Source organism: Pongo pygmaeus, chromosome 15, assembly GCF_028885625.2.
Source record: "Pongo pygmaeus isolate AG05252 chromosome 15, NHGRI_mPonPyg2-v2.0_pri, whole genome shotgun sequence".
NCBI classification, from domain to species: domain Eukaryota; kingdom Metazoa; phylum Chordata; class Mammalia; order Primates; family Hominidae; genus Pongo; species Pongo pygmaeus.
Window position 1 is genome coordinate 105,926,335 of NC_072388.2, and position 27,372 is coordinate 105,953,706.

Genomic DNA, 27,372 nt, shown 5'->3' on the forward strand with positions numbered 1-27,372 from the left:
ATGGTGGTGAGGCCTTGGCAGCCATGTGGAACTGTAAGTCCAATAAAACTCTTTCTACTGTAAGTTTCCCAGTCTCTGGTATGTCTTCATCAGCAGCGTGAAAACAGACAAACACAGTCAGACGTGCTCTACTCAAGGTCTCTGCACATGGAGGAAAAACAGGGAAATTGGAAAATGCATTTTCTTGGTTTGTTGAAAAATATCCATAGAAAACACAACCTTGTGCCAGGACATTATGCAGAATTCAGAAATATTGGAATTGGAATAAATGTGAAAATTACAATCATTTGTAGATGCACATTTGTTCATTTATCTTCAAATGAAATAAAGTAAAAGCAGGTGTTCTGTGTAAAAATCCACAAAGAGTGTGTTGACCTTGAGAATACACCCCTCTCCCAGCCTCTAAATGTGAGAAAATGCACCTGGATCAGGGGTCAAGCTGCTGCTTTGTGATTTCTGTGGTATGGCTTGTGCTCAAGCCCAGGTGCTGAGGTCACCTCTAATGAAAGGAAGGACTCTTCAATGGTTTTGAGGCAGAGCCATTGCTGGAGTCATCGGGGTCCCCTGTGGGGTATTTTCCTCAGGACAGTGATCAATGAGATCAAGGCAGGTCATTTCTACCCCCAAAGTGCAGTCAGGCTTCTGCAGGGTGAGGATATGTCCTCCTGTTACAAAATAAAAGATACAAAGTTGGGGGGACATTTTGCAGTCAGAGACGACATCAAATGTTATTACAGAATTTGAAATATAGAGAAGGTCCCTGGGGTAATTTGCTAACAAGGCAACCCTAGTCCATGACAGGAAACCCAGGCTTACACCACCTGCACTTGCCCCTGGGGACACCCCAGTACACAGTGTCCCAGGCTTTCCCTGGTTGTCCCAGGTATCCTACAGGGAGGTTTGTGTCTGGGCTCACACTGACTTCTCACTGCCTCTCTTGCACAGTAATACACAGCCGTGTCCTCGGCTCTCAGGCTGTTCATTTGCTGATACAGTGAGTTATGGGCATTGTCTCTGGAGATGGTGAATCGGCCCTTCACAAAGTCTGTGTAGAATAAGGTACCACCACTTGTACTAATAACTGAGACCCACTCCAAACCCTTCCCTGTAGCCTGGCGGACCCAGTGCATAGCATAGCTACTGAAGGTGAATCCAGAGGCTGCACAGGAGAGTCTCAGGGACCCCCCAGGCTGTACCAAGCGTCCCCCAGACTCCACCAGCTGCACCTCAAATTCGACACTTGCAAAAACAGAGACACCCTGGTCAGAAACTGCCACACATAGCCACTGTTTCTCTCACTCATGTCCAGTCACACTCAGTATCTCTCATTCTCCATAAATCACCTTTTAAAATTGCAACAAGGAAAATCCAGCTCAGCACAAACTCCATGGTGCGTCTTCTGTGTTCAGTGTTCATGACCAAGTGGAGATCGCTGGGAATCCCAGGGCTGGGCCTCCTCTCCCAGAGCTGCAGTGTCACGATTTGGCTGGTTTTCAACAGCAGAGGGAGGGCCCTATTCGCTTGTCTCCTACTACATAGAGCGCTCTGGGGTGGGAACCCTGAGGAGTTGGCAGACCCCAGATAAAGTGACAAGGCCTCACAGGAGTTGGGTGACAATTATGGTATTTGGAAAATACACTGACTTATTAGGAAACTTTATTGTGATAAATATATGCAGTATTTTATCTTTTGTATATTTGTGTAAATTACGTTCTGTAGGAGTCAATGGTTTCTCCATTTACATATGTGGAAGTCAACCCACACATGGAGGAGGGGCTAAGTGTGTGTCTACGAGCTCATGTCTGGGATGATTGAGCCCCGGTATCTGGGCCTGTGATTCCTCATCACTGTTACTCCCTGAACCATATTTTAGTAAGAATTGGACCCAACTAGTGTGCTTTGTGGAACCCACTTCCTGTGCTGAGAATGTGTGTGATTTTGGTGCACTGTACCATTCACCTAAAAGTTAGGAGGGAACCAGGGTTCAGGAGTTAAATTCTCAGACATTTCTGACATTTAATATATATATTTTCTATCTTTATACCACCCTTTCTTTGTCTAATTTTTCATTTGTCTGCTTGCAAAAAATTTTGCGAGTGTTAACTGGCAGATAATAGACCTCACATATTTAAAGTGTGCAATTGATCAACGTGATGTAAGCCATCATTACCAAGATGGACAAGTGAATTCCCCTCAACATTTTCTCTTGTTCTTCTGTATGTTTCCTCCTTTCCCCTTCCTTTCATCTACCCTTTTTCCAGGTAACTACTGATCTTCTGGCTATTACTTTAGATTCTTTTTCATTTAAAAGAAATTATATAAATGGAGTAATATGGTACATATTCTTATTTGTCTGGCTTATTTTACTCAGCATAAATACTTAGATTTTTCTCCTTGTTGTTCTGTGTACCAGAAATACATTTATTATAATTGATGAGTAGTGTTCCAGTGAACACATTTACCATAATTTGGTTTTTTTTGGGCAGCTGAAAAATGTTTGGATTCTTTTATTATTCTAGGTTTTACTTAAAAATATGCTGCTCAGCTTAAAAATGTACATAAATTTTCTCCCAATCTGTAGGTTGCCTGTTCACTCTGATGGTAGTTTCTTTTGCTGTGCAGAAGCTCTTTAGTTTAATTAGATCCCATTTTTCAATTTTGGCTTTTGTTGCCATTGCTTTTGGTGTTTTAGACATGAAGTCCTTGCCCATGCCTATGTCCTGAATGGTACTGCCTAGGTTTTCTTCTGGGGATTTTATGGTGTAGGTCTAACATGTAAGGGCTAATATCTAGAATCTACAATGAACTCAAACAAATTTACAAGAAAAAAACAAACAACCCCATCAAAAGGTGGGCGAACGACATGAACAGACACTTCTCAAAAGAAGACATTTATGCAGCCAAAAAACACAAGAAAAAATGCTCATCATCACTGGCCATCAGTGAAATGCAAATCAAAACCACAATGAGATACCATCTCACACCACTTAGAATGGCAATCATTAAAAAGTCAGGAAACAACAAGTGCTGGAGAGGATGTGGAGAAATAGGAACACTTTTACACTGTTGGTGGGACTGTAAACTAGTTCAACCATTGTGGAAGTCAGTGTGGCGATTCCTCAGGGATGTAGAACTAGAAATACCACTTGACCCAGCCATCCCATTACTGGGTATATACCCAAAGGATTATAAATTATAAACCACGCTGCTCTAAAGACTCATGAACACGTATGTTTATTGCGACACTATGCACAATAGCAAAGACTTGGAACCAACCCAAATATCCAACAATGACAGACTGGATTAAGAAAATGTGGCACATATACACCATGGACTACTATGCAGCCATATAAAATGATGAGTTCATGTCCTTTGTAGGGACATGGATGAAGCTGGAAACCATCATTCTCAGCAAACTATCACAAGGACAAAAAAACCGAACACCGCATGTTCTCACTCATAGGTGGGAACTGAACAATGAGAACACATGGACACAGGAAGGGGAACATCACACACTGGGGCCTGTTGTGAGGTGGGGGGAGGGGGGAAGGATAGCATTAGGAGATATACCTAATGTAAATGAGGAGTTAATGGGTGCAGCACACCAACATGGCACATGTATCCATATGTAACAAACCTGCATGTTGTGCACAAGTACCCTAAAACTGAAAGTATAATTAAAAAAAGCCACCATCCACACTTTGCTTAGAAATCCCCTCAGCTAAGTTTTAAGTGTCACTGACTAATAAAAAAATAAAATATTCATATTTAGCTCAGAACATTAAAAACCTTTGGAAAAAAATTCATCTTAAACCCTCCAAGTCTAATTAACTCTCTTCAGGGATGCCCATTTTTTTCTTGTTTTCCTATAGGATAAGGCCCTTGTTTCTACCTCAGTCCAGTCCTTGTTTTCATATGCATGAGGCATCCAACCGTCACACACCCAGGACCATCTTGGAGGAACATACCTTACCATCTGCCTCATTAGCCTTCAGGTGGGCAGTAGCCATTCCTTCAGCTGTTGTTTGTGCTTTAGGGTTTTCCATTTAAAAGTGCATTTCCCCAGCCCCCAAATAACGTTCCTGGACCTTAAAAAGTGATGTGGTGTTGGGGGCTTTGACAGCCAAATTTCTCTGAAAGTCTCTTCTGCCCTTGGTAACTGGGGGAGACTGGGAAGAAGGTAACAAAACTCAGAGCCCATGTAGCTCCTCATTTAGCAAGAGATTCAGTGCAAATTTAGAAAGTTGAAGACGCAGTGTAATGTTGCTGTGGTTTTCTGTGATATAATAACGAGACAGCAAAAGATGGTCACTGGTCAGTTTCCATCCAGCTGGTACTCATTGTCCATTAGTTAAGTCCTAATAACGGATAAAATGCAACATTTGTGACAAAGCCCCAGCGCTTGTTTAAAAGACCTTGTCCCAACAGGGACTTCACAGTTTTTATATGAAAGCTACTGTTTTTGCCTAATTAATTCATGTGAAAATCAGAGAGATGTGCACAGCCTCAGGGGGCTGCTTCTTCCTCTAGGAGACAGAGCTAACAGAGTTGTGTGGTATTAGCCTGTCTGGGTCTTTGTAAGAAGACAACAGGAGTGGGTGGCTTAAACTGCAAATATTGATTTTCTTACAATTCTGCAGTCTGAATGTGGAAGATCAAGGTGCTGGCAGAGTTGGTTCTTGGTGCGGCTTCTTCCTGGCTTGCACAGGGCCACCTTCTAGTGCACTACGTCTCCACATGGCTTCTTCTCTGTGTGCACGTGAGAAGTGAGAGGTCGCTGGTGTCTCTCTTCTTATAAAGACAACAGATATACTGCATTAGGGTCTCACTTATGTCCACATTTAACCTTAATTGATTGTATCATTAAAATTCCATTATCGATGCATTGGATTTAGGGTTTCAGCATATGAATTTCAAAAAGGGCACAACTAAATTGATGACACAAAACAGGAGATGGTGAGAAGCATTAGAAACATATATATAACACATATATAACATATATATAACACATATATAACATATATATAACATATATATAACATATATATATATATAACGTGTATATGTATATATAAAACGTATATATATATAAAAGGTATAATGGGCCAGGCAGGAACTTGTAAGAAAGTTCTTAGCAATTGGTGAAACTTCAACTATAGACGAAAATTTGTCTTCCTCGTTTCTTTCCTGGTACAAGGATGTGAGGAAGTAGAATCACAGACAATAAAGAAAGAGGGACCTCTACGGAAAGCTGAGGTGCTGGCGAGGAGGGAGACCACCCAGCTGATGAGGAAGCCCCACCCTCCCTGCGCCTGCTCCTGACCCGGCCTTGTATATTCTGTGCGCCCCGCGCGCCCCCTGCTGGTCCTGAGCAGCACCTGCGCCCGCCCGCTCCGCCTCCCTGCAGGGAGGTTTGTGTCTGGGCTCACACTCAGCTCCCCTCACTGTGTCTCTCGCACAGTAATACACGGCCGTGTCCGCGGCGGTCACAGAGCTCAGCTTCAGGGAGAACTGGTTCTTGGACGTGTCTACTGATATGGTGACTCGACTCTTGAGGGACGGGTTGTAGTAGGTGCTCCCACTGGAATGGATACTCCCAATCCACTCCAGTCCCTTCCCTGGTGGCTGCCGGATCCAGACCCAGGAGTAACCACTGATGGAGCCACCAGAGACAGCGCAGGTGAGGGACAGGGTCTCCGAAGGCTTCACCAGTCCTGGGCCCGACTCCTGCAGCTGCACCTGGGACAGGACCCCTGTGAACAGAAAGACCCATGATGAGCCCTAGGCTCAGAAACAGCCTCCCATGTCTTCATCCCTGAAACACTCACATCTGGGAGCTGCCACCAGCAGGAGGAAGAACGACAGGTGTTTCATTTTCTTGCACATGAGATCCATGACTCTCAGAAATTATTTGCCATGTGAGTTGGACCTGAATTTAAGGAAATGTGTGGTGGCTTCCTGTGGGTGCCTAAGTAAGGATTTGCATGTGGGTGGTGCCTTTGAATGGAGCAGTGAAAAGGGATGAGGGAGGCGCCAGTCTTTTGGGCTCGCCCTGGGAGTAGGATGCTGCCTGTGCCCTCTGAGAACTCAGTTCTCTTCCTGGGGCGTCCCCTCTCCAAGCCCAGAGTCCTCTTCTTCCAGTAGGAAATGTGCTGAAGGAGCTGGTGAGGGAGATGTGTGTGATCATGGATCAAGGACAGATTTTGGAATAGGGTCAATACTGTTCTACCTTTAAAGATTCATATAAAACCAACCACACACCCAGGCCATCTAAATAGTCATTTACCCTTTCAGACATATTGGAACAGCAGCTGAATGTAATAATGACAGTGAATTCAAACAATCCTGGATCCTTCCAATGTTTTATTGTAGTTCAGAACATGCATCATGGTTAGAGGAAAGCTCTTGTCCCAGGAAGTGGGTCATTTTAAAAAAGCACCTAACAGCTGCCTTTCTCTGACCTTTTGAAATTTGGGATTCTGTCTGAGATCTCAGGAGAAGGTAGTGGGACATATCTCCATCCTTCTCAATGTGTGACCTTGATGTTGTGACCTGACCTCTAAACACTTCTGTAGAGAATATGTAGATTGAGTATTGCAGTGACAACTTCAAACATAAATTCTATAATGGGTCTGCACTGCAGGATAGTCTCATGATGATCATGAAGATTATTGCAATTACCCTTCCCTTGAACCAGAGGACCTCTGTGAGCCCTCCCCTCTGAGAGCACAAGGAACTCTGGTTCTTCCCTAATGGTTCACCCCTGTGAAACATGGCTGGACAATGATACTCAAGCCCAGAGCCCTTACCCACATATTTACCAATTCAGATCCATCTGTCTGTGAAAGACTTTCTCCTCCATTGATTTGCATGAACGAACCCTAGGGTGTGTGGTATTGCAACTTGGGCATTTGACATTAGTTTGGTGAGTTATATAATAAATAATCTAACTCCATGGATGTGGGTAACAGGAGAGTCATCAGAAGTTGGGCTGTTTTAAAATCAGGACAAATCTGGGCTGTCTTCTCAGGAGCTGAACAAGTGGGATGACCTGTGGGATGGAAGAGGGGAAAAGACAGAACCAACATCCAGAGCCAGGTGAGCTCCTTACCTACCAGGTGGTCTCTGGGCCTTTTGTTTGAACAGATCCAGAAAGACCTTCCTCACCCTCAGGAGAATTATGAACATTGAGGGAAATTGAGTTAAATTTTTATTTACAGAGAATAATTCATAGGCTTGTAGACATCTATGTGGGTGTGTACAGGGATGTTAGGATATGCTCATATACAGAACAGAAAGAATTATATTTCTTGGAAAGAAAACCAAAGAGCTTCTGAATTGGTAGGTATTGTTTGCCACAAATGTGTCAGGCCCTAGATCAAGTTATACTGCTAGAGGTAAAACTTCCCAACATTGTCGTGCTGAGAAAATGCAAAAGAGTAAAGATTCAAGTGAGATTCCTTTGAAAAATACCAGAAATGAACAGGCCAAAGAAATGAACCATTATGGAAAGAGTGGTCATTAAATGAAACAGTAAATTCCATGTGTAGGTGACAGGGAAGTTCCATCTGACAGCTCATTTTCACCCCGTGGGTAATGAACGCCCCCTGCAGTCCAGCTCCCTCTCTGAAGGGAGGTTTCTGTCTGAGCTCTGTGAGTGAGCTGGAGTCATTGTGAGCCATTGAGAAAAGCAGCAGTGTGCCAGGTTGTATTGAGTTCTCTAAGTTAAGAGGTGGTGAATATGTGCCAGTTTCACTGCCCTCATTGTGTTTTATTCTCCAAACTCTCTTGGATGTCCAGATTTGAACACATGGAGTATTGATGGAACTCAACATAACTAGGAAGTTTTCTGTGAAGATGTAGGTAACAATGTGGGTGTAATTAAAGTTGCGAAAATATTATTATCCAAAATGTCAAAGTCAGTATCTATTAATTTATCTTTATTTTTTATTTTACATACAAAGACTTGTTCTGTTGCGAAGGCTGTAGTACAGTTTTGCCTACCAACTTTATAGCATAAAAATGATCAGCCCAATTTATGTAGTTGTGTTATCTCCATCAAGGATTTAGGACCATGTGACCTGTGACATATCTCTAGTCACAGAGGGAAGAGAGGTGGTTTGTTGAGTTGTTGCTACTTCTTCAGAGGGGAATTTAAACAATCAACTCCTCACCTCACCTCACCCAGTCTATTTTTATAACTGTGCATGACACTAACAGTGAATTCTCCTTTAGTGACATGATATGCTTCTCACACCATCTTTTGTAACAGTGAATTGGCCTTAGAAAACCCAGTGAACTCTGCAGGGAGACCCCAAGAAAAGATCTCATGCATCACCAGAGAGCCCTGTCCTGCAGCTCGAGAAGCACTGAATCATTGGACACCTGGTGAATCCAAAAACTCTTCCGGGGTTTGGGGGAGACTCTTATTTCCTTTAGGGTCCTGCAGTTGATTATAAAACCCGAGAAGGCCTGCAGGTGCAGATGCATGTGGATAGAAGCCATTCCAACTCTATGATTCAAATCACACACACGCAGACACACACACGTGCACGCGCACACACGTTGTGGCTAATTTTTACATGAATGGGCCCCATGTTAGCCCTTTTTTCTGGTATCCATCTCATGGAAAGCACTCCCCACACTGGCAGTAAGGCTGAGTATGTATCGACTTTCTTCAAACAGAAGTACAGAAAACAGAATACAAGTGGACACTTGGGAAGTATGTGCACATTCAATTCACATGGTCTCACTTTGGAACTTTGCAGATTCCCCGTGAAAAGTAAATTTGAGACCAATGAGAGTGAGATCATTTCCTTGGTGCTGAAGTTGCTGGCATCAGAGATTTTGAATTGCTCTATTTTCCTTAACATTTTTCTCCTGTTTTCCTCCTCAGATAGAGTTTGTGCATTGCCACACTCTCATATTTAATCCATATTGACTAAAATGGTGAGACGTAATGTGTGGAACACGGAAGCATCACATATTCTTACGGCTGAATCTTAACGCTGTGGTGGTCTTCTTCCTCTGGGCTGTGCCCTATACAGGAAGTCTCCAGAGGTGAAGCTGATTTTGCTCTTTTCTGGCTGAAACATCACAGGAAAATTTTCTTAAATGTACCCCTATTGGCTAATTTTACCCATTTTCATGATAAAAGTAGGCTGCCGGCAGGGGCTTGTAATGGGGATAGATTGCCTTTCCCCACAAAGTTGAAGATCTAAAAATGCCCTTCCCCTGGTTGGTCTGTCTGAAGAAGGCCTGGTTGTATTTATCAGAGATTTGGTGTCCTGGGATTATAGCCATGCAGGGATCTATGTGGATTCTCTCTCTGAGAACCTGGAGGTTTCTGGAGGATAGGGTGATAAGAGTATGGGGGGTGGGGCTCCCAGGATCTCTCACCCTCATGCTAGTCCAGACATGCCCTTTATGTTTATTTAGTTCAGATTTTCATATAACATATCGCACAGCCAGATTCATTTAAATTATCCATACTCAGTTCATATTAGAGCAGCAGCTGAGTATAATAATCACACTGAACTCAGACAAATCTGAGCCCAATCCAATTTTTACTGTAGCTCAGAGCAGCTTTACTGACTCACTTAACTTGGAGATTATTTCTTCCCTGAAACAACTGTAAGGGTTGCTATGGAGTCTCTGTGGGGTTGGAGTGTTTTCATCAGCCTGTCATGCAGGGTATTCTGAATGATGTAGACCTTTTCACTTAGATAGTAATTATTCCTAGTGATGTGGAAATGGCGGGCGGCCCTCAATTCTGTTTATATCTTTTGTTCCCCTGAGCATCTACAAGAATCCCATGAACCTCAGGACTCTCCTTTATGGTTGACTCTGAAGATTGTCAATTGCCTCAGTGCTACAGACAGAGGGAGCTAAGGGAGGATTCTCAGTTAACTGATATGTTGAGCCAGCAACTTAGGACACATCCAAGAATGAACCATTTTTGTCAATGCCAATCAATATTAAATTCGAGATTCATGATTTTCACTACATTGGAGTTAATATTTTCATGATTCTTGACAATGAGTTCTCAAACCTGATGTTTTGCAGAAGAAATAAGCTCATTATGGTTAGACAGAAGCTACTTTATCTAGGAAGCTAGTCTTTTAAACTACAGTGCCTGAGAGGTGGTTTCCTGAAATCTTGTGAAAATTTATCCATTGAGGAAAAAGAAAATCAGGAAAACTGGTCTCAAATAATTGAAAGAAAGCTTATAAGAAATTTTTATCGATGCAGCTATGAAACTCTAGTTCATCAATTTTTTTGGTTCATTTGTTAAAACTCAAGAAGCAATTAAGAAATCTACTCAATTGGAAGCCTACTCCAACAGAGATAATATTTCCTAACTTGAAAAACAGATTAGTATTCATGAAGAGACACTTACCGATGAAATCTACAACTTACACAGATTTGTGTATCCTGGAGAAGTTTCCCTAAGAAGATTTTTCTCTAGACATTTATGTATGCAAAAATATGTTTTGTGTATTCGTGCATGATTAATCTGTACAAATCCTTGGCAAATTAAACAATCTTCATGTAAACGTGATACCTTTATCACTTACTGTGCGTTTACACTTTACTGTTTCAAAAGTTCATCCCCCTTGCCCTGTAGCAACTGGTGTCTTTGAGAATGTGCTGTTGTTTCAAGTGAACGTGTTCTAGATCCTCACTTGACTTCATTGTTTCATATTGAGTGTAGGTATGTATGGGACTGAAAACCCAACATTTTTAGCCAACAGACTCTCCTCTTATGAGATCATCCTGAAACCTGCCAACAACCTCCATCATCCATGTTAACAAGCTTTTGCTTTTAGGAAATAAGAGGCAAATTCATAATCCATCCCTGCTTTAAGGTGAGGAATCTTTCGGAAATTCCATTATATTTAGTAGATATTCTCATTGAGAGCCATAATCAAACATTATTTGTTTATAGATCATACCTCAAAACTGAAATTGTTTTTCATAATGGCTATACCATTCTACTTTTCCACAATTGTGGAAAGCAGTACAAAGGCTCCTAAAAGAATTAAAACCAGAAATATTACCCGACCAGAAATCCTGTTTCTGTGAGTCTACACAAACGAGATGAAATTACCACCTTGTAAAGATATCCACATCCTATATTTATTGAAACGCTGTTAAAAACAGCCAAGATATGGAAACAATCTGAGTGTCAGCAGATAGACAAATGGATAAAGACAATGTGGTATATATGCACAATAGAATACAATTTAATGTTACAAAAGAAGAAGATGTTGACATTTGCCACGAGATGGATCAATTCCCGTAACTATTAACAGTGCACACTATCCATTATAGCTCTTCCCTAGGGGATGACAGACCCTTATTCACTAGTAACTACAGGCTATGATGGGAAGGCAACTTTTATGCACTGTTGAATTTTTCAGCATCACACATTAATGTCTCAAAATGTTCTGCGGTGTCTGCATGTGATAAAGTAGAGTCTAACATTGGAGGTAAAATTAAAAATGCATGAGTCTTCTAGACACCAAGTGATAGGATGATCATGGCTGTTTCCTTGAGGGTGTGAACCATAGGTCATACACACTAGATGGAGTACTTTTGACAAAAGAAGTTCCAGGGGTATAACTTTCTTGAACTGGCCAGAGACTGCACAGGTGAGGCAGACGGTCAGTGAGGGCACTTCCAGTCTAGGGCTGACTCCTGTAGCTCCTCCTAGGATGGGGCACTTACAGATACAGAAACTAAGTCCCTGTCAGTCACGTGCAGCCACGACCATCCCTATAGGTCGTGTCTGACATCTGAAACACACAACTTGGGCACAGTCACCCGACAAAGGAGAAGACATAACAATGTCATCTTCTTCATGAACACAGCTCTGCATTCCTCTAAGACCTTAGCCTTTTCTAAGGAGAAAGTGATTAGCTGTTCCACTGCCAATGTTGATTCTATCTGAGAGCTTGAAGAAAAATCTTGATGTGGCACAGCTTTTTCTTTATAAGAGAGAGAGAGACTGAGGTCAGACTCCCCTGTATTTGAAAGTTTTATTGTTGTCTTTTTTTTTTTCCGGCTGAATTGAAGCGCTGCCTTGTCAAAAACTACAGCCATTATGGTTGATGAATGCTTCTTCACTTTGATATTTCAGCTTGTGACCTATGAACTTCAATTGACTCGTGTAAATCTCAGGAGAATAATTACAAAATAACTCTCTAATTTGTGAGTATTTCTCCAATACTACCCTGCCCTTACTGCCAACAATCTTCTGGAAATGTTGAAGAAGAAATAAATAATAAATTCAATTTTAAAATTAAAATTATCAAAACTTTCAGAAACCCATGAACATCCTTTGCCAAAGCTATGGCCACTAGTGCGTACGACCTCTGGTCCACTCCCTCAGGGCACAGTCATAATAACCCTATGACTTAATATCTGAAGGTCCATGCATTACTTATTTTACCTCCCATATTAGAATTAGCCGTGTCAATGAAGACCTAACAACACAAAAACACAAAACTCTATTCATGGAAACAGTTTGTATTGAGGATGCATATTTTTTAAGACAGGGTCTCACTCGGCCAACCAGGCTGGAGTGCAGTGGGACAATCACAGCTCACTGCAGTCTCAGCCTCCCAGTCTTAAGGGATACTCCCACCTCAGCCTTACAAGCACCTGAGACCACAGGCAGCATCACAGCCAGCTATCTTTTCTCTTTTTTGTATAGAAAGGATCTCACTCTGTTGCTAGCCTCTTCTAAAACTCCTGAGATCAAGTGATCTGCCTGCCTCAGCCACCCAAAGTGCTGGAATTGCAAGTGCAATTTAAAAAAATTTAATCTTTTAATAATAGTATTATTTTTAATAAATAAAATATATAAATAACCTATTTTAAGAATTGTCCTGAGAGATCATTGCTAGTATTACTCAGAAAATATGCAGCATTAGAAGTTCAATTAGCGTGGGGTGGCTCACACCTGTAATCCCAGTGCTTTGGGAGGTTGAGGCAGGTGGATCACCTGAGATCTGAAGCTCGAGACCAGCCTGGCCAACATGGCGAAACCCCATCTCTAGTAAAAGTACAAAAATTAGCTGGGCATGGTAGCAAACATCTGTAATCCCAGCTACTCTGGAGGCTGAGGCAGGAGAACTGCTTGAAACCTGGAGGCCAACGTTGCATTGAGCCGAGATTGTGCCACTGCACTCCAGCCTGGAGGAGAAGAGCGAGACGAGGTTTCAAAAAAAAAAAAAAAAAAAAGAAAGAAAGAAAGAAAGAGAAAGAAGGAAAAAAAAGTTGAATTAAATCCCTGTTGTGATTGGGTTACAGTGGCTCACGTCTGTAATCCCAGCACTTTGGGAGGCTGAGGTGGTTGAATCACGAGGTCAAGAGATTGAGACCATCCCGGCCAACATGGTGAACTCCGTCTTTACTAAAAATACAAAAATTACCTGGGCATGGAGACACATGCCTGTATTCCCAGCTACTCTGGAGGCTGAGGCAGGAGAATCACTTGAACCTGGGAAGAAGAGTTTGCAGTGAGCCGAGATGGTACCACTGCACTCCAGCCTGGCAACAGAGGAAGACTCTGTCTAGAAAAAAAAAAAAAAATCTGTGTTCTAAACTAATGTATTGTAGGTAAGAAATCATGGATTTACAAGGAATTAATGGTGAGAAGTTCTGGGAAAGACTTTTGCTTGCCCAGGTCAGGAATCACCAAAGGCTAAAAAGAAACCATAGCCTCACAGGCTCCTGATGTGGAGAGCCCTTCTAAGAGGACACTGATGTCCTGAGCACCCCTTGGTGGTTCTCAGTGCCCCCCCCCGCCGGTGTCCTGAGTGCCCCCTGATGCTTGAGTGCCACTTGGTATCCTGAGCTCCCCCTGGTGGTCCTGAGCAGCCCCTGTTGTCCTGATCGCTCCCTCTTGCTTCTGAGCGTCTGCTGGTGTCCTGAGCGCCCCATGTTGGTTCTGAGCACCCCCTGGTGGTTCCGAACTCCCCCTGGTGTCCTAAGGGCCACCTGGTGGTTCTGAGCATCCCCTGTTGTTGTAAGCACCCTCTGGTGTCCTGACCACCCCCTGGTGGTTCTGAGCACCCCCTGGTGTCATGAGCGCACCCTGGTGGTTCTGAGTGCACCCTGGTGTCCTGAGTGTCCCCTGGTGGTTCTGAGCACCTCCTGGTGTCCTGAGCAACCCCTGGTGGTTCTGAGCCCCCCTGGTGGTTCTGAGCCCCCCTGGTGTCCTGAGCGCCATCTGTGGTTCTGAGTACCCCTGCTAGCTCTGAGTGCAACTTGGTAGTGATGAGCAGCATCTACCACGCAGTTCCCTCCTGTCTCCCTGTAGAGGATATGGCGTCTGGGCTCACGCAGGTGTTCCCTCTCCTGTGTCCCTCACAGTAATACTCGGCCTTGTCCTTGGCTTTCAGGTTGGTCATTTTAAGGTAGACTGCAGTTGAAAGGGTGTTGCTTGGGACTGTTAATTTACTTGAACCCATGGAAAGTAACTCTGAGAACTCCCACATGATCACTCACTGTTGTCACCCGCACTAATCCATGTCATGAAGCCTGCTGGATCAGGCTTATACTGTAGCCAGTAAAGGTGACATCAGGCTTTGCAGGAGAGTCTCAGTGAACCGTTGGGGTATACAATTTTCCCCTCTGACTCCATCAGTAAACTTCACACAGGACTTCTGCAAACACAGAGGAAATGGAAGAATGGCCCCATGTGGAGCAGCCGCAGCTGGACCTGATTCACAAGGGATGCTAATATTGAGGGTGATGAGGAGGGAAACCCAGATCAGTGCACACTCCATGGTGTGGACACTGAGCAAGGGAACATACATGGGGTGGCTCCTCACCAGGTCCTGCAGGAAAATGGGATGAGCTGCCTTTCATCAGGAGGGGAGGGGACACATTTCCATATCTTTCCTTTTGTGGCCATTTCCATATCTTTCCTTTTGTGGCCATGGGTGCACTGCTCAGCATTGCTCATCCATCCTTTGTGTCTCCATTTCAGTGGGGGAAGGATCAAAGGACTCCTGGGTCTGGATGCACAGGGTTAATCTGCTTATTACTCTTTTTTATTCTCTAGTATGGTCAGTGTTCAGGTATTTTCATAGTAGCAAACATTATCAAAAAGCATGTTCAGTGAGAACATAAAAATACATTTCCAGAGAAAAGGGATACCTTTCTCACAAAACAGTTCAATAGTGGATATATGTGCTTGTGTAAGGAAACAGTCAATGTGGAAATACACATACTTATCTGATGGAAGAGTTCACATGGAGACATGTTTCCTTGTCTGAGACAAGAGTCCACATGATGCAATGTCTGTTTTCTAAGGAAAGAGTAAATGTAAGGACAAATGTTGTAATCTGAGGAAAAAGTCCATGTGGGGACATGTGTGTTTGTCTGAAGGAAGAATCCACATGAGTAAAGGTGTGTTTGTCTGACAGAAGAGTCCCCATGTTGACAGGTGTGTGTACCCATCTGAGGGTAAGTGCCCATTCAGGGACGGTGTATGCCTGAAGTGTGCTGAAGCTTGTAGAAAATCTTTCTCAACCAAGGAAAGAAAATAATCCTATAGGTTATTTGCTTGAAGAAGGAAAAAAACCTGGATCGCCTAGAAAATTGATTTTTTTATTAAAGGTCTTTAGTGAATGGTAACATCTTATATGCAAATGAGGAAAATTACTTCATTCTTTGTTGCATGCGTATCATGATATCCCCACCCTCACCAAATAAGTTATTAGATAATTTTATAAAGTCTGCATTTAATCCTGAGGTTAATGAACTGATAAATTTTTTTTACAAAAATTGTATATATTTAGGTTTATATTTTCTGTCACAAAAGTATGAGCTTAGCCAAATTAATCGTGTCATTCATGTCTCAATCATTGTATATCACTAAAAATAATTTTACTCTTCTTAACCAGTGCCATTTTTACTTATTTTATACCCACTCTCTAATTCCTTGAATATCCTCTATATGTTTACCTGACTATAGTTTTGGCTTCGAAAGAATTTCAAATAAATGACGTTATACATTGTCATTGAAATGACTTCACTGAGGAAAGTGGAAAATGAACTTGCCGACCTAAGCACCTTTAAAAATGAGGAAATTCTATAAGTTTAAAGTGTAAAGAAACTGCACATAAGCACTCTGTTCTAGTAGGTAAACATGTTTTCAACAGGGGTACAGCTTTACATTTCTGATACTGCTGGGCATGTCCTGAAATTGTGCAGCTAAGTAATCAAATGGCGTATGGTGGGATGGGGGCTTCCTCACTTAGCCGTGGGTGCTTATGGAGAGTCAAGGAAGGAAGGCTAGAAAGGTCCATGTGGCAGCATAGTTGGGTGGAGAGACCAGTGTGTGCTCAGTTTTAATGTAATCAAGTTACAGAAGATTAGATACATAAACAGTTTCGATGTGTCCATAAACATGGGTTCATATAAACAGGCACCTATACTAGGCCAATTGGTTTGGATGTGCTAGAAGTACTGATACCACATTAACAACACCCAGTACCATATTTTTAAATTTTAATACTATTCTTTAACATCAGAAACAAGCAGTCTTTAGAAAAATGGCTGATTCTATGTACAAAAAAGGTAACGTAGAAAAGAAGCTTAAAATTTATTGTAATACTTGGAAACAGGGAAATGTTTTTAAAAAAACATGAGGTGTGCTGTAAGGATGCAGGATTCAAACTAAATGAGCTCCCAGCACCTTATAAAGCTGTGGTGATTTGAACAACCAAACGAATAATGTAGCAAGGATCTTCTTCAGAGTATGAAATAGACATCCATAAACCAATACGGACATCAATAAATGACTAAATAAAGAAATAATGGGAAGGACACATCTCCTTACAGAAGTATTCCAAATATCTCAGGTGGATAGTCCTCCAATCAGGTAGGGAAGGTTAAACACTCATGAGTTGGTTGCGTCCTGAGATTAGAGACATGGAAAAAAAATAATCACTATTAGTGTATTTTATAATGAGATTTCAGATATAATGCCAAAGGAACGATCTTTAAATGAATAAAAATTTACATGTTTTTAATCTAAATTTGCACAAACACACACACACACACACACATTTTTCTGCAATACACAGGGATTAGGGAGTAAAAGACAACCGCAGACTTGGAGAAAAAAAATCCAAGTCGCATATTTGTTAAATGAATTATTTTAATTTGTTAAATGAATTATTTTAATTTGTTAAATGACTTTTATAATCAATATGCAAGCATACCTGCAACTCATAAAAATGCAGTTAATAATAAACCAAATATCACGAGAGGCATCTCACCAAAAATTAAACAAATATTGTTAAATATGAATTTTTTTAGGGACGTGCATTTAAAGAAAAATTAGATAATATTACTCACCTATTAGAATGGTTAAAACACACAATACTCTTAAAGATAAATGGCAACTTGAATGAGGAAAACCGAGAATTATCATGCATTGACGGTGGGAATTCAAAATGGGACATGCACAAAATAAGATGCTTTTTGGCATTTTTTAAAAATAGAGTTAAAAGTAGAGTAAAAATGTGATCTTGTGTCTGTGCTCCAAAATATTTACAACACTGATTCAGAAATTGATGTTTACAAAGACACATTCAGAGGAAGTCTATATCAGCTTTATTAATTTGATTCATATTCCAATCCCTGAAATAGCTTACAGAATAAATGTTGTATGAAAAATCTCTCAAATAATTAAAATTTCTCAAATACATATTTATGTTGTTCCTTTTCTTTAATGACTTAATGTCATTTTCTAAGAAAATCTTCAATCTAATAATCTTTGTCATCCCCTCCATGCCAGTACAGCTGCCTCCTTCCTGGGGTTTCTGACACTCTCAGGATGTGCGTTTTCACACTGTGTCTGCCGCACAGTAATACACGGCCATGTCCTCGGATCTCAGGCTGCTCAGCTCCATGTAGGCTGTGCTCGTGGACGTGTCCCTGGTATTGGTGACTGCCCTGGAACTTCTGTGCGTAGTTTGCGTTACCACTGCCAACGATGATCCATTCTATCCACTCAAGGCCTTGTCCAGGAGCCTGTCACACCCACTGCATAGCAGAGCTAGTAAAGGTGTATCCAGAAGCCTTGCAGGAGACCTTCACTGAGGCCCCAGGCTTCTTAACCTCAGGCCCAGATTGCACAAGCTGCATTTGGGAGTGTGCACCTGTGGAGAGAACACAGGAGTGGGTGAAAGCCACCTTGACTGGACTCAATCACCTCCTCATCACTGGGACTTGGCAGCCCCTTACCTGTCGCTGCTCTCACCAAGAAGAGGATCCTCCAAATCCAGTCCATGGTGAGGAACTGTGCTGTCTGGGGCTTCTCTAGCTGAGGGATGTGGTTTCTAGGTGATGCTCTCGGGGCTGACAAATATCCATATTTACCTCAGTGGATCTCAGGTTATTTGCATATTTATGAGTCAGAGCATTTCATAGCTGAAGACCCTGATTCAGGATAAGAAAGGGAAGGTAAATGACACATCAGCCTTACAAGGGTGGGATGCTGATGCTCCAAGCCCTAATCCTCCTTGAGGAAATGCATGCCGTGCTCCATTTACAAACTTTCGGTGGCCAGACATCCTTTCACTGAAGACCAAGCACCCAGAGCACATGCTCCTCCCTGTGAACCCATATTTGACTAGCGAATAGACCACCTGGATGATTTCTGGAACCATCACTCTCCATGACACTGAGAAGGTGCCTTTACCTCATCCTAGTCCCATCAGGCACCAGCACAGCTCACTGGTGACTCTGAGAAAGTGACTGCAGATCTCCCACTTGACTGTCCAGCATGTCCCCCTGAGATCATCTGGGCACTCCTGAGACAGTGTCTCCAGCACCTGCCTGGCATCCTGATCCACCACGATCTTCAATAGAAACACTCTTGGTTTACAGATTTGCCCTGTGATGCATAATTAGAGCTGAATTTCTCATCTTATGGACAATAGGAATCAGAAGATGTAAGAGAAGTTTGGGGTTCCGGATGAACTCACTGCTCCCAAAATAATAGTCAAGGAATTTGTGTTTTGGATAAGTTTGGGTTTTATTTCCTACTCCATTTAATATAATTTCATGAACTCTTTACATACTTTCAGTTCATATCCATAGATCCTCATCTTCCCATATTGATTTCTGACTCAGTAGGTCTGTGCACCTGCCACACTCTCAGATCCACCACTGCCCTGTCACTCACACAATGTAGGCAACATTATTTAACACTGAAATCTGAATTTTTAATTCATAGGAATATAGTGACTCCCACAATTCTGTATCCTTTCAATTAGTATAACCATTCCTATCCTTTATATCCTCACTATTAAGATATTTACAGTCCTTGGAACCCACTTTAAAAAATAGTTCTGGTTGCCTTAAGTTATATGAATGGTTCTGACATGATGGGATATGTAAAGACACATCAGCAGCTTCTTGAACACTTAGGATTTTTTTTTTGTTGCCAAAGGAAGACACAGGTGCTGAGTGGAAACCTCACCCCCAGCCTCCTGTGCACCGCTCCGGGGATGGAACCTGTGCCGGGCGGCTTCTGCGCGCCCCCTCCAGCCCAGACCTTGCCTTGCGAGGAAGTTCCTGTGAGGCTCACAAAGCATCTTCCCCCAGCTTCCCTAGCCTAACATGAAATGGCTTTGTCCTGGTTTAGAATACTCCTTCAGTGACAGCATATGCTGCTGACACCATCTCTTGAAAAAATTGATTAGCCTTACTAAATCTAATGAACTCTATAAGGAAACTTAAAGCAAGCATGCTATGACACAGGAGGGAGCCCCTTCTCTGAAGCTCCAGTTGCACTGAATCAGTGGACAATGAATCCAAAACCTTCCAGGAGATGTGGATGTGCCTTGTTTCTTGCAGTTGAATGTTGCCTCTGAGATTTCCAGCAGGCACAGATGCTTTCAGGTGAGAGCACACTTCATACCCACTATTCCAATAACACATGTGTTCCCTTCCTTCTGGTGCCTTGCCTGTAGAAAGTGCCTCCTACACTGACACTAGGCCGAGGTATCTGACTTTTTTCTCCTAGAGATCTAAAGCAAACAGGATACAAGTGGAGACTTCGGAAATGCATGCAGGTTGCTACTTTCTTTGTCTCAGCTAAGAACCTTGCCAAGTCTTCATGATAAAAGAAGCTGAGGTGAACGAGGGAGTTTCCAAGATCTTGTTTTTAAAAATGTTGAAGTCAGAGGCTTCATATTGCTCTACTATCCTTGTCTAACTCTCTGCCATTGCTTTTTTAGTGTCCCTATGTTCTCCTCAGAGTCTGTGCATTGCCACACCCTCATATTTAATCCAGACCATCATCCTGGTTAGAAAGGATTGTGCAGTGCAGGTCAGCACTGCCTGTTCTGACCATGGAAACCTAGAGACTGGATCGGCTTCCTCTTCTGGGCTGTGACCTTGACCAGGCGTCTCCAGGGGAAAATCCAAATTTTCATCTTTACTCTTTTTTGTGGTTTCAGTTTCCCGGGACTATTTGCTTACATCTTACCCTATTGGCTAACTTTACTCATTCGTACAATAATGGAGGAAGTGGGGCGGGATCTGGAATGGGCAGATTTTTCTTCCCTTCACATTGCATAAGGTCCTGGAAAAGTTCTTCCCTGTAGATCTTTTGGAGAAGGCTCCTGGTATATTTTTCAGTAATTGAACTTCCCCAATTCTGACCCATAGGAAACGTATTTGGATTGCATTTTTTAGATTCTGGAGATTTCTGGAGAGGAATCCCAGAAGACTGAGGTGTATGCAGCTCTCTGGAACTGTCATTTCACCCTAGTCCACATCTGTCTTGCAGACGTCTATAGTGCTAACCATGTAAGTGCCTTCAACAGCTTATGGCTTCTGCAGCTTCTCTTCCAGTTAAGCAACTGTCAACTGCCATTCTGGACATGCCCTTCTCTCCAGTTTTTGGAGTGGTAATTAAAAAAATGGAATTTCATTCAATTGATGAATTCTAATCTGTATTGAAGATCAGATTGTGCAGATGATTCTTGGTGTAAGAATGAGGGTGATGACTTTTGTAATCTTTACTTTTTGGAGCAAAGACCAAAAGTACAACCAAAGGTCCTCTTCGTGTGTTACTGGAGGCAGGATTCTAACCTGATTACATAGATGTGGCACCTGGTCTCACAGAAATGAATAGGCAAGAAAACAGAGAAAGGACGTGGCACAATGCTTATGAAAAAGTCTCTGCAATTGTAATTTTCTGGTGAGGAAGCAGAAATTGTGAAAGTGAAACAGTGTGACTGGTCATGTCTCAGGTGACGTTGTGTTCTGAAAAGTATCTCCAATCCTGGGCTGGATCCAGTAGAGGCACTCAGGCACCCAAGCCTGAAACAGGGACTCTTATTCCTTAAATAGAAGACATTCCAATGAAAAACCTGTTCTCAGATGAGTTGCAGAGCATGGAGAAGGAGATGGAGGCATCCTTGGCTTTCCAGAATTGCCGAAACTTGAAGACCAAGGCCAGGATAGATAAGACCTTTCCCAGAGAAGCAAAAACTAAAGGAGTTCTTCAACGCTGGGCCTGCCTTAAATACCAATCTGTGCAAATTTATAAAGTTGAAGACATAGAGTAATGTTGGTGCGGTTTTCTGTGGCATACTTAGGAGACAGCAGAAGATGCTCAGTGGTCACTCTGCATCCAACTGGTACTCATTGTCCATTAGTTATGTCCTAATAAAATGTAAAAGACAAATTCTGTAACAAAGCCCCCAGGGCTTCTTTAAAAGACCTTGCCCAGAAATTGGCCAACAGGGACATGACAAGTTTTTAAATCAGAACTACTATTTTTTTGCCTACTTGATGTGGAAATCTGAGAGATGTGCCCAGCCTCAGGGGGCTGATTCTCCACTCAGGGGACAGCGCTAACAGAGTTATGTGGTATTAGTCTGTGTGGATCTTCATAAGAAGACAATAAGGAGTGGGTGGCTTAAACAACAAATATTGATTTTCTTAAAATTCTGCAGTCTGAATGTTGAAGATCAATGTGCTGGCAGGGTTGGTTCTTGGTGCGGCTTCTTCCTGGCTTGCACTGGGCCACCTTCTAGTGCATGACGTCTCCACATGACCTCTTCTCTGCCTGCACGTGAAAAGTGAGAGGACTCTGGTGTCTCTTCCTCTTCTTATGAAGACGACACGTCTATTGCATTAGGGTCTTACACTTATGACCACATTTAACCTTAATTGTTTCATTAAAATTCCAGTATAGATCCATTTAATTTAAGGTTTCAGCATATGCATTTCAAAGAGGGCACAATTCAGTTGATGACACAAATCAAACGATGGTGAGAAGCATTAGAATATGTATTTTTTAATCAATAAGTTATAATGGGCCATGCAGGAACTTGCAGGAAAGTTGCTAGTAATTGGTGAAACTTCAACTATAGACGAAAATTTGTCTTCCTCGTTTCTTTCCTGGCACAAGAATGTGAGGAAGCAGAACCACAGATAATAAAGAAAGAGGAGCCCTGGGGACAGCTGAGGTGCTGGGGAGGAGGGAGACCACTGAGCTGATGAGGAAGCCCCGCCCTCCCTGCACCTGCTCCTGACCCGGCCTCATGCTCTGTGGGCCCCGCGCGCCCCCTGCTGGTCGTGAGCAGCACCTGCGCCCGCCCCCTCCGCCTCCCTGCAGGGAGGTTTTTGTCTGGGCTCACACTCACCTCCCCTCACTGTGCCTCTTGCACAGTAATACACGGCCGTGTCCGAGGCGGTCACAGAGCTCAGCTTCAGGGAGAACTGGTTCTTGGACGTGTCTATTGATATGGTGACTCGACTCTTGAGGGACGGGTTGTAGTAGGTGCTCCCACTGGAATAGATACTCCCAATCCACTCCAGTCTCTTCCCTGGGGGCTGCCGGATCCAGCTCCAGTAGTAACTACTGATGGAGCCACCAGAGACAGCGCAGGTGAGGGACAGGGTCTCCGAAGGCTTCACCAGTCCTGGGCCCGACTCCTGCAGCTGCACCTGGGACAGGACCCCTGTGAACAGAGAGACCCACAGTGAGCCCTGGGATCAGAGGCAGCCTCCCATATCTCCATGTCTGGATCCCTGAGACACTCACATCTGGGAGCTGCCACCAGGAGGAGGAAGAACCACAGGTGTTTCATGTTCTTGTGCAGGAGGTCCAGGACTCTCAGAAAGTATTTCCCGTGTGAGCTGGACCCTGAATTTAAGGAAATGTGTGGTGGTTTCCTGTGGGTGCCTAAGTGAGGATTTGCATGTGGGTGGTGACTTTGTATGGAGAGGTGAAAAAAGGAGGAGGGAGGCCCCAGTTTTTTGGGCTCACTCTGGGAGTAGGATGCTGGCTGTGCCCTTTGAGAACTCAGTTCTCTTCCTGGGGCCCCCCTCTCCAAGCCCAGAGTCCTCTTCTTCCAGGTAAAGAGATGTGCTGAAGGAGCTGGTCTGGGAGATGAGTGTGATCATGGATTAATGACAGATTTTGGAAAACGGTCAATACTCTTCTACCCTTAAATATTTATATAAAACCAACCACACACCCAGGTCATCTAAATTGTCATTTACCACTTCAGACACATTGAAACAGCAGCTGAATGTAATAATGACAGTGACTGCAAACAATCCTGGATCCATCCAATGTTTATTGTAGTTCAGAACATCCATTATGGTTAGAGGGAAGCTCCCTGTCCCTGGAAGTGGGTCATTTTAAAAAAGCTCCTGAGAGCTGCCCTTCTGTGACATTTTGAAATTTGGGATTCTGTCTGAGATCTCAGGAGAAGGTAGTGAGACATATCTCAACCCTTCTCAATGTGTGACCTTGAAGATGTGTCCTGGCCTCTAAACACTTCTGAATGAAAATATGTGGATCAGGGATTGCAGTGACAACTTCAGACAAAAACTCTATAACAGGTCAGCACTGGAGGATAGTCTCATGAAGATCATGAAGATTAGTGCGATTACCTTTCTGGGGAACCAGAGAGGACCTCTGTGACCCCTCTCCTCTGAGAGCCCAAGGAACTCTGGCCCTTCCCTGACAGGTCAGACTTGTGAAACATGGCTGGACAATGATGCTCAAGTCCAGAGTCCTTACCCACATATTTATCATTTCAGGTCCATCTGTCTCTGAAAGACTTTCTCCTCCATTGAATTGCATGAACATACCCTAGGATGTGCAGTATTGCAACTTGGGCCTTTGATATTAGTTTGCTGAATTATATAATAAATAATCTATCTCCATGGATGTGGGTAACAGGAGAGTCATCAGAAGTTTGATGTGTTTTAAAATCAGGACAAACCTGGGCTTTCTTCTTAGGACCTGAAACACTGGACTGACCTGTGGGACAATAGAGAGAAAGAGACAGTCCCCACACCAGAGCCAGGTGAACTCCATACCTGCCAGATGGTTTCTGGGCATTTTGTTTGAACAGATCGAGAAGGACCTTCCTCATCCTCAAGAGAATTATGAACATTGAGGGAAATTGAGATAGATTTTTGTTTACAGAGAATAATTCATAGGCTTGTAGACATCTATGTGGCTGTGTACAGGGTTGCTAGGACATGCTCATACACAGAACAGAAAGAATTATATTTCGTGGAAAGAAAAACAAAGAGCTTCTGAATCTGTAGGTATTGTTTGCACAATGTGTCAGATCACTAGATCATGTTATGATGGTGGAGGTAAAACTTCCCAACATTGTCATGGAGACAAAATGCAAAAGAGTAAAGATTCAAGTGAGATTCCTTTGAAAAATACCAGTAATGAACAGGCCAAAAAAATGAACCATTATGGAAAGAGTGCTAAGAATTGGGGTTTGAGAACCTCTGCCTAGATTTCAGAAGATGTATGAAAACACATGGATATCCAGTCATAAGTTTGCTGCAATGGTGGCTCATTCATGGAGAACCTCTGCTAGGGCAATGAGGGAGGGAAATATAGAGCCAGAGCTCCCACACAGAGTCCCGACTGGGGCACTGCCTAGTGGAGCTGTGAGAAGAGGGCTGCTATCCTCCAGACCCTGGAATGGTAACTGACAGTTTGCACTTTGTGCCTGGAAAAGCCCTAGACACTGAACACCAGCCTGTGAAAGCAGCCAGGAGTGAGGCTGTACCCTGCAAAGCCACAGGGGTGGAGCTGCCCAAGACCATCGGAACTCACCTGTTGCATCAACATGTCCCGCGTGTGAGAAGGGGAGTTACAGGTGATCATTGTGGAGCTTTATGACTTGACTGCCCTGCAGGATTTTGGACTTGCATGGGGCGTTTTTGTTATGGCCAATTTCTGTCATTTGGAATGGGTGTGTTTACCCAATGCTTGAAAGTTGCTTTTGAATTTACAGGCTCATAAGTGGAAAGGACTTGCCTTGTCTCAGATGAAACATTGTACTGTAGACTTTTGAGTTAATGATGAAACGAGTTTATACTTTGGGGAGCTGTTGGGAAGGCATGATTGGTTTTGAAATGTGAGGACATGAGATTTGGGAGGGAACCTGGGGTGGAATGATATGGGTCGGATGTGTCCCCTCTCAAATCTCATGTTGATGTGTAACTCCCATAATTCTCAATGTTGTGGGAGGGACCAGTGGGAGGTGACTGAATTATGGGAGTGGGTCTCTCCTGCACTGTTCTCTTAATAGTGAATGAGTCTCATGAGATCTGATGGTTTTAAAAAGGGGAGACCCAGCACAAGCTCTCTTCTCTTCTCTGCTGCCATGTCAGATGTGCCTTTCACCTTCCACCATGATGGTGAGGCCTTGGCAGCCACGCGGAACTGTAAGTCCAATAAAACTCTTTCTACTGTAAGTTTCCCAGTCTCTGGTATGTCTTCATCAGCAGCGTGAAAACAGACAAACACAGTCAGATGTGCTCTACTGAAGTCCTCTGCACATGGAGTAAAAACAGGGAAATTTGAAAATGCATTTTCTTGGTTTGATGAAAAATACCTATAGAAAAGACAACCCTGTGCCAGGACATCATGCAGAATTCAGAAATATTGGAATTGGAATAAATGTGAAAATTACAATCATTTGTAGATGCACATTTGTTCATTTATCTTCAAATGAAGTAAAAGCAGGTGTTCTGTGTAAAAATCCACAAAGAGTGTGTTGATCTTGAGAATACACCCCTCTCCCAGCCTCTAAATGTGAGAAAATGCACCTGGATCAGGGGTCAACCTGCTGCTTTGTGACGTCTGTGGTATGGCTTGTGCTGAAGCCCAGGTGCTGTGGTCAACTCTAATGAAAGGAAGGACTCTTCAATGGTTTTGAGGCAGAGCCATTGCTGGTGTCATCGGGGTCCCCTGTGGGGTATTTTCCTCAGGACAGTGATCAATGAGATCAAGGCAGGTCATTTCTGCCGCCAAAGTGACAGTCAGGCTTCTGCAGGGTGGGGATGTGTCCCCCTGTTACAAAATAAAAGATACAAAGTTGGGGGGACATTTTGCAGTCAGAGACGACATCAAATGTTATTACAGTATTTGAAATATAGAGAAGGTCCCTGGGGTAATTTGCTAACAAGGCAACCCTAGTCCATGACAGGAAACCCAGGCTTACACCACCTGCACTTGTCCCTGGGGACACCCCAGTACACAGTGTCCCAGGCTTTCCCTGGTTGTCCCTGGTATCCTGCAGGGAGGTTTGTGTCTGGGCTCACACTGACTTCTCACTGCCTCTCTTGCACAGTAATACACAGCCGTGTCCTCGGCTCTCAGGCTGTTCATTTGCAGATACAGTGAGTTCTGGACATTGTCTCTGGAGATGGTGAATCGGCCCTTCACAGAGTCTGTGTAGAGTTTGGTACCACCACTTGTACTAATAACTGAGACCCACTCGAAACCCTTTCCTGGAGCCTGGCGGACCCAGTTCATAGCATAGCTACTGAAGGTGAATCCAGAGGCTGCACAGGAGAGTCTCAGAGACCCCGCCCCCAAGTCTTTACTAAGCCTCCCCTAGACTCCACCAGCTGCACCTCACACTGGACACCTGCAAACACAGAGACACCCTGGTCAGAAACTGCCACACAAATCATCTGTTTCTTTCACTCATGTCCAGTCACACTCAGTGTCTCTCATTCTCCATAAATCACCTTTTAAAATTGCAACAAGGAAAACCCAGCTCAGCCGAGACTCCATGGTGTGTCTTCTGTGTTCAGTGTTCATGACCAAGTGGAGACAGCTGGGAATCCCAGGGCTGGGGCTCCTCTCCCAGAGCTGCAGGGTCAGGATTTGGCTGATTTTCAACAGCAGAGGGAGAGCAGGGTCAGGATTTGGCTGATTTTCAACAGCAGAGGGAGACCCATATTTGCTTGTCTCCTACTACATAGAGAGCTCTGGGGTGGGAACCCTGAGGAGATGGCAGACCCCAGATAAAATGACATGGCCCCACAGGA

General features: G+C 43.3%; 2 pseudogenes and 2 gene segments (V, D, J or C); all 4 read right to left on the minus strand.

Annotated features, from left to right (window-relative positions):
• Positions 1–812: 812 nt before the first annotated feature.
• Positions 813–1,389, minus strand: LOC129012426 (immunoglobulin heavy variable 3-23-like). The segment is given in 2 exon segments: positions 813–1,239; positions 1,316–1,389. Coding segments are annotated over 2 exon segments (501 nt in total).
• Positions 1,390–5,241: 3,852 nt separating this feature from the next.
• Positions 5,242–5,916, minus strand: LOC129012427 (immunoglobulin heavy variable 4-59-like). The segment is given in 2 exon segments: positions 5,242–5,753; positions 5,829–5,916. Coding segments are annotated over 2 exon segments (579 nt in total).
• Positions 5,917–17,870: 11,954 nt separating this feature from the next.
• On the minus strand, positions 17,871–23,168 carry LOC129012428 (immunoglobulin heavy variable 4-59-like; annotated as a pseudogene).
• A 3,365-nt stretch (positions 23,169–26,533) lies between these two features.
• On the minus strand, positions 26,534–27,115 carry LOC129012429 (immunoglobulin heavy variable 3-23-like; annotated as a pseudogene).
• Between the last annotated feature and the right edge of the window lie 257 nt (positions 27,116–27,372).